The 7825-nt window shown below is 39.0% G+C and overlaps 1 protein-coding gene across 3 annotated transcripts in view; it reads right to left on the bottom strand.

Moving 5' to 3' along the window:
• Window positions 1-3339: 3339 nt before the first annotated feature.
• The window catches only part of CALCRL (calcitonin receptor like receptor), a 65814-nt gene continuing 61328 nt past the window's right edge, over window positions 3340-7825 (bottom strand). For 2 of the 3 annotated variants that reach the window (XM_064660167.1, XM_064660168.1), the window contains exon 13: window positions 6806-7167. In XM_064660167.1, coding sequence (XP_064516237.1) covers window positions 6946-7167 — 222 coding nt within the window. In that variant the 3' untranslated portion in view covers window positions 6806-6945. Of the gene's footprint in view, window positions 7168-7825 lie in introns of all 3 variants that reach the window. The other variant, XM_064660169.1, reaches the window with a different exon arrangement.

Raw genomic sequence — 7825 nt, 5'->3', positions numbered from 1 at the left:
TCAGCTACAGATCATTTTAATTAGCTTTTTAATTACAGCTAGAGCAGGCTATTTACAGCACTCCTGTCATAAACAAGTTCATGTGAGGAAAAATAAGAGGTGATTAGCTGCTGCCATTTTCCTCTCACAGAAAGGGGGAAACGTTTTCTCTGTCTTGTAGCAAATACAAACCTGTTATGATTTTTCAGGTCACCTCAGACTGAGATCTCTTGCTGTGAACTTGGTTCTTGTTGCAGATTCTGAACTACCCTGGTGGCTAAATGCCCAGAGAGCACTGAAAGAAACCCTTGAATAAGGGAAATCCTCCCATCATCACCTGCCCAAAATGTGACAGGAGGGCCCAGTGCTTAAGGACAGCTCCTGGAGTCCACCAGGAGTCACAAGGTGGGAGTTCTTTGTGAACAAATCGGGCTATGGACACTCTTCTGTGAAATATATGGCTGCAGATCCTTCTGGGAAACCCAGCCAAATGTGCTTTGGAGCTCTCTGTTAAATGCACGTATTTGGTTCATATTCAAGGTTAGCTGAGGAAAATGTGAAAGTATTTGTGTTCCCAGCTCTTCTCCGAGGTGTAAGATCTTACATCCAGGGAACTTAAAGGACCAAGTCATGATAATTTGTCTGAGTTTATAAGTGTATGGTATGAAAGGTAACAGTACTCTGATCTTAAACCTCTTTATAGCACATTAAAAAAATGTGCTATATACCAGGCATAAAATAGTTTGTTCTAATTTTCCCCCCCCTTTAATTCCATCATATCCTGCCAAGTTTTTATTAACATCTTTATTGTCTGTAAAATAACAGAACTCTTTGATAGCTATTTTTTTGCAGAGCAATATACTTTCTGTAGCATCTAAATATTGTTGTTCCCTACTAATTCAGCATTTTGTTTTTTTAAATATTTATATGCAATACTGAGTGTGAAACCTGAATTTCTAGGAAAGCTTGTTCATCTTAAATCAGGAATTAGCAATAATGTGCAAGCACTTTTTCAGCAAACAAGCTCTGAGTTTTCTGTATTTGTGTTCTGTTAAATTTGCACAGAACAATGTATTAAGCTTTGTGTGTGAGCACTAATCACATGATATTTTTCCCTTTGTAACAGTTTTCCTTTAGAAAGTGGCAAAACTTGGTGAGGGAAAGAAAAAATTTTAAAATAATCTTTAGGAGTTGTAGTTGCAAATACCTTTACATTTTGGGGTGAACATTTTTATTTTGGGTGTGGTGATAACACTGAGTTTAATTTAAAAAGCAATCCTGTGTGCCATTTGTCTCAAATGAAGCACGAACTCCATGTGGATGAATTGAAATTGTTCATTTGGGCACTATGGTTAAAAAGGTGTAAAAGACATACAGCTGTAGGGTGACTGATAGATAATAATTCTAATTATAAACAGGGGTCTGTCACCTCTGACCTTCCAGTCAGGCTCTTGTTACAGTTTAGAGCTGGGCTCTTGTAAAAAAGAGAATGTCCACAGCACGTAAGGATGGAATGACAAGAAAAACCGTTTGCTTTGTTCATTGATGATTATTTATAGGAGCAGGTTACGTGAAACCAGCCATTACTGAGGCTTTTGTGGGGGATTTGAAAAAAGACTGATTGGGGTTTTTTTTCCCCCTGAGTTTTTTTATGTTCAGATCTGTGTTTCCTTATGCGTCGGAGGCGTTTTGTGTGTTATCGCTATTTCAGTTATAAGTAAGAATTATCCTCCGTTCCCAAAGAACATTTGGGTTCTTTATTCCTTTATCCTTTACTTTTTATTCTGAGCTCTTTATTCCTCCCTTCTGTCCTGGTACAGCAGCAGTGCAGTGGTGCTACACGATCCTCCCAGCAGCCACATTCCCGAGGGCTGCGGGGCGCTTGTGTCGGCACAGCCACCTGCTGCGCCCACCCTGGCTTCCAGCGTGGCTTTGAACACAAACTGGTGTGCTGAACAAAGTGTGATAACGATGCACTTTCCCACTGAGTTTCAGCTTGTCCTTCCTCAAGAGTTATTGATGACTCTCAGTGCACAGAGAGCTCACTCTGTGGTCCAGCACTAGCTCCAAAGCAGCTTACTCACGATCGCCGGGGTTTTAACACCGTTGCTTTAAGCCTGTTAAATCATCTTCAACGTGCAGCAGATCAGCTTGCAGGCTGTGTGTTTAACAGTTACTCACTTTTGGTATGTTTTGCTCCACCAGTTCAAAGGGAATTTTGTATTTTCTTGGCACACAGGTGTTTTGGCTCAGATGACAGTCAAATGCTAACACTTTGGATTAGACTTTGACAAGCACATGCAAGACATATTATTAGAACACTTGACATATTTTCAAAGGCAGCAATCTTTGTGTCTTGCAGAAAGTAGAATGGCATCCTGTGACAATAGGTTTGTTTTCTTTATTTTCTCATGTATTTGTTGCCATGCCTAAATATTGCAAGGCTACTTGTGCTATAAGAGCATTTCCTCTTTTAAAATTATTTAAAAGGTGTAAGAACCACTGTTTACTTTTATCTAGAGAGGTAAGGATGCTGTATGTTATTTTTCTTTCATTTTTCTTTCTGGATCAAAAGACTGTGTTTAATTGCTTTTTGGCACTTATCCTCCAATTGCAAATGCTACTGAAGATATCACTTGTGTTACTTTTCTACTTTCTCTACTGCTGGGCATTGAGTGCAAAATATTGTAAGCAGTAGCATTTCCACTGACTGACATTTGGTCCTAGGAACTAAAGATCAACAAAATAACCTGGAACAACAGGCTCCTGCTCAAAAGTCAGGAATGAGAGTCAGGTGACTGTGCATTTTTTGATTGGATATTAACACACTTTAAATATGGGTAATGTGCAGACAGTAGTATTAAGAATCAGTATTTAGGATCTCCTTGTGTGTTTAAATATTTGGCTTAAAAAGAAAATAAGACTGCCTACTTTTCTTGAACTCAGATTTGCTTATCTACCTTCACCTAGACTGATAGAATGAAGAAGATAGGTATGTTTAATTTAGACTCTATTCTGCTGCTAGCTCACAATGAAACAGAAAATTTTGCTTAACATAAGTAAGTATTAATAACTTTTTATTAAAAAAGGTGGATTGGAAGACAAGAAATTGAAATATGAACCTTTGAGTAAATGATTTTAAGTCCAGTCCTCTTATATTATCCTCCAGAAATGCAACACTCTGCATTAAAAATATAAGTATTAAATAAACAAACGCTTAAAAGCAGAATAATTGTTAATCATTCTATGTAATTACTTTCTTTCTGGGTTAATATTTAATTACCACACAGTTAAGACATCTGGGAAAGCCTAGTTTAGATCAGCTTTGTTATTTCTATACTACAGCACAAGAGATGTGAATAATTGGAGTAATATTTTATTGATCTCAAACAATACTTCTTTCAGCAATTAAAATGCATGATGAGTCATATGAACAAGGTGAAAATAAAGCACAACCAAAAAAAAATAACTTCACATTTTTTTCCATTTCATTCTTAGTGTAAGCAATAAATACAATGCTATAGCTTCTATTAATCTTATTTACATAGTACAATATGTGAGTGGTGTCTGGTTTCCAGCCCAAATGTTTCTTGACATGAAAAGGAGTACGTGTTGCAGCATTTCTACAGCCAAATAGTCGAGCAGATCATCACCATGAAAAACTACACAGCATAAATGCTACCATTACACAAACAACTGAGGGGATCCTGCAGTGGAGCATTTTATTAATTGAAGACAGTAGCATAAAAAATAGACATTTTCTCTCATAGAATTCTAACATGCTGGTGTTGCAGATAACAAATATAAGACAACTATTTCTGTAGCCCCTGGAGATTGATACAATAAATCCTCACTAAATTAAAAAAGAAAAAAAAAAGAAAGAGCAAATAATAACAGGTAACTATTTGCATGTTCAAAGGAATCTCACAGCCCCACCAAAACCTTTTACTTCCATCCCAGAGAATACAGATAAAGACCTACAACCTTCTGCAAAGTAGAAGATCAGCCATGAGAAATCAGCATAAGGATTTGATTTTAATTTATGGCGACAGGAAAACATATTAAGAAGCAGATGCTTCTCTCAGTTATGTAGAAAGCGAAAAAGGTGAGGTAGGAAGACAAAATAAGGAATTGGTATTTTCCAATGCAAATTAGAAAATAGGGTATCTAACTTCATAAAGAGAGGGGAAAGAGAGCTCTCCACAGCCACAAACATTTTCTTGCACATCCAGCTGGATGTATGTTTCTTTTCCAAAGTGAAGACAGATGTGTGCCTAGAAGCGTGCTGTGAGTGTCCACCTACAAGGAGGATAATTTCTGTGGAAAAAACAATTTTTTTTCCCCTAAATTACCATTACAGGTTTCTCTAATAGAGGACAGAGAGCAAACAGCAATTAGTATTTATTTGGCATTAAATGGTAAAAATCTATAAGCTACGAAATTTTAACTGCCTAGCTGAGAAGCTAAATTAAAGTCTAATATCGTGTCACACTCTAAACCATCACTTATGTTTTAATGACAACAACCCACCAGGTACCATGAAATAATTGTCTAATAATAAGCCATCAGGGATTTAAAGCACTTTAAAATGGACAGATACCTGCCTGGGCTTTGATTCTCAGCTGGTACCAGTTGGTTCTGCAAATGGATCTCAAGACAGATTTGTACCAGTTGATGATCTGGTCCCACAAGTGTAAAGCTGCTATGCCAGAGCAGGGATTTTCTGCACCTCTAATATTTTCAGGACATTGCACCAATTTGAAGTAACACTACATAGATCAGCAAGCAGAGTTGTAAGTGGCCTCTAATCATGTACATCCTCACTGTATTCTCACAGTTTTAGAGTCTGTGACATCTGGTTGCCAGATTTCACGCTGCTCTACAGTACAGAATCCAACAGATTTTCCAAATCCCACCAGCCAACCAGGCAGCCTTGCAGAAGAAGAGAAGGGATTTGTGCGTCCTAGCCGAGATTCTATATTGTGAAACTAAATCATTAATAAAACAGTTTCTAAATTCAAACTCCAGACGTAAGAACTGTAAAAACAATATGGAAAGGTGCAAGTGGCGTGAACTTCCCACATCCTCCTAATGTTTTCCTTCTAAATACAAAATATTTAAAGCCTTATGAAGTCACAAACTAATAAACACTGTGACATCAAGTTACCTAGATGCTAGTGAAGCTTACAGAAAAGCTACTGACGAAAATGTTTAAATGTTAGAGTCAAGGTGTTCATATACAAAATTAAGTATTTAAAACTGAAATGGTCTCAGAAAGAACTGTCTTTCGATTTTTGGACTGGTTTACATGCACCAGATATACATTAATTAGCATAATAGTCTGTCTGTTCCAGCATCTACTTTTTCTTCCACTTCATTTTGGTTTTTTCCCCACTTCAAGTATACTTATCTGCAAATTAAATGTATAAAATTTTTTCTTACAGTTTTAATTTTCAGTAGGACTTTTCTGAACTCACCTCATTTCACGCCCTCATTCTTGAGAGCATTTTTGTCATTTCACTTCACAAAACTACGACTGCTTTAAAGCATAAAGATTTAACAAAAACATAGATTTCTATAAAGACACATTTCCTCAAGACCTTCCTGACAACCTCCTCGGTTTCAGTGAGACCTTTATGCACCAGTAGAACCAAAGAAACAACATATAAAGTACTGTTCTAAGCTGAGTAACTGAGGCAGATTCAGAATCAAGCGGTCCAAAATATTATTAAAAGTCTCAATCCACAATGTTTGGACTCTTTATAAAACAAACTTTATATTGGATTTTCCAAATAATGACAATTACTAACAGTAGTTTGCTTGATTAGTCTGAACCTCATACACTGGCTTTAAAGGTAGTATGTCATGTGCACTGTGTTCAGTCTTGCATGATTCTCTGAGACAACAAAAAAAAAGCCACAAAATTAATCAAAACCTTGCCCAAGAATGAAGGAATAAGTTACCAAGCATATGGCCAGGGAAATACTTAAAAATAAAATGAGAACAATGCTACAACAAATCCTGTACATGGTCTTCTCTGGGTTGAGTGAATTCCTTCAGCACACAGTGAAGTTCCATCAGCTGCAATTACGTGTTAGTGTCTGGAAGGGTTTGCAGTTATTCAGATTACTCCTTTTCCTTCTGGCAGTGAGGCCTCATCAATCTTCTCTGTTTTAAAGCAGGAAGAAACTTCCATACGCTTCAGGAGAAGGAGGCATCTCTGAATGTGCCAAAATAGCTTAAATAAAATTGCTCAAAGCTTGCTGCAAGATATTACCTTGCAGCACATAGAGACTCAGCCTTGAACTGGTGTCTCTATGCTTGATGTAAAATAGTGGGAAAAAACCCAAACTGGCCAAACCAAACTGTCAATATCTTTAACCAAACCAGCAATATCTGTTTCCTCAGACTACCTGTTGGGCTTTTTTTGACAGCCAGATAAATGCTGGACACAAAAAATAACCTGGATAACCTGTTGTTATTATTGCACCTACTTTAACCATTTTGTTTTGTCCTATTTTAGGTTGAGTTAAGACAATAGAGTCTGGTATAAGATTCTATAGGCAAATGAAGTGGCTTCAACACAGCACAGTCTTACAACAAACTCCCAAGAAAATAAGAAATCCTTCATTGATTCCCTTTGTACAAAAAAATTGCCAACTTTGTCTACACAGTAGAAACTGAAGAGGCAAAGTTTGTAACCTTGTATAAATGCACATACATATATAGATATATATGTACAGATGTCCATACTCGATACACAGAAACACAAACAAACGTATATATGCATATATATATATATATATATGTATACATACGTACGAAAACCGCGCCTGTTTAGTTTGCATCGTTCGGGGCAAGAACATCATCCCGAGTCAGGTAAAAAATCTTCTGGCCATGAAGTCACTCGATCCGATGGGGAGTTCGGGAGGGCGAGCGCGCCGGCACGGGCCGGGCCTCGGCAGTTCAGCCGTAGAGCTTCTCAGTCTTTAAAACCACGCTCTCCATGTCATGGTAGCCCTTCCCGTTGAGGTGCTCGCTGGTGCAGTCGTGGTTGTAGCTGTAGCCTGGCACGTCGCTGATGGTGGACACGGTGTAGGACGCCGTGCGCATGGCATCCGAGTGGCTAAAGCTGTGCTCGAACTGGATTCTGTACTGGTTCCAGTGTCTCCTCAAAACGGCCTGGACCTGTGGCAGAAGGCAAGAAGAGATTCATGTGAACTGGGCTTCGTTCTGTGCCACGTGAGGGCTGCGATAAAGGCGTCTCGTCGGATTAGACGGCACGGCTCGGTAATACCCACACGTCACTTGTCGCTTGAGGGGCAATATGAGTAATGTTGCCTCAGGGTTTTTTTTATTTTTTGGTTTTTTTTTTAATTTTTATAGGTTTTAGAAGTAGTTCATAGAATCATAGAATCAGCTGGGTTGGAAGGGACCTCTGAGATCATCAAGTCCAACCCTTGATTCACTACAGTTGCGGTTGCTAGACCATGGCACCAAGTGCCACATCCAGTCCCATCTTAAAAACCTCCAGGGATGGAGAATTCACCACTTCCCTGGGCAGCCCATTCCAATGGCTGAGCACCCTCTCTGCAAAGAAATTCTTTCTAATATCCAACCTAAACCTCCCCTGGCACAGCTTAGACCGAGCCCTCTTGTCTTGCTGATGGTTGCCTGGGAAAAGAGACCAACCCCCCCCGGCTCCCCCCTTCTGTCAGGGAGTCGCAGAGAGTGAGGAGGTCTCCCCTGAGCCTCCTCCTCTCCAGGCTGAACAGCCCCAGCTCCCTCAGCCTCTCCTCACAGCACTTGTGCTCCAGTCCCTTCCCCAGCCTTGTTGCCCTTCTCT

The sequence above is a fragment of the Pseudopipra pipra genome, chromosome 7 (genome assembly GCF_036250125.1).
Source record: "Pseudopipra pipra isolate bDixPip1 chromosome 7, bDixPip1.hap1, whole genome shotgun sequence".
Taxonomy (NCBI): domain Eukaryota; kingdom Metazoa; phylum Chordata; class Aves; order Passeriformes; family Pipridae; genus Pseudopipra; species Pseudopipra pipra.
The sequence above is the reverse complement of the archived record's forward strand: the minus strand, read 5'-3'. Positions and strand labels throughout refer to the sequence as shown.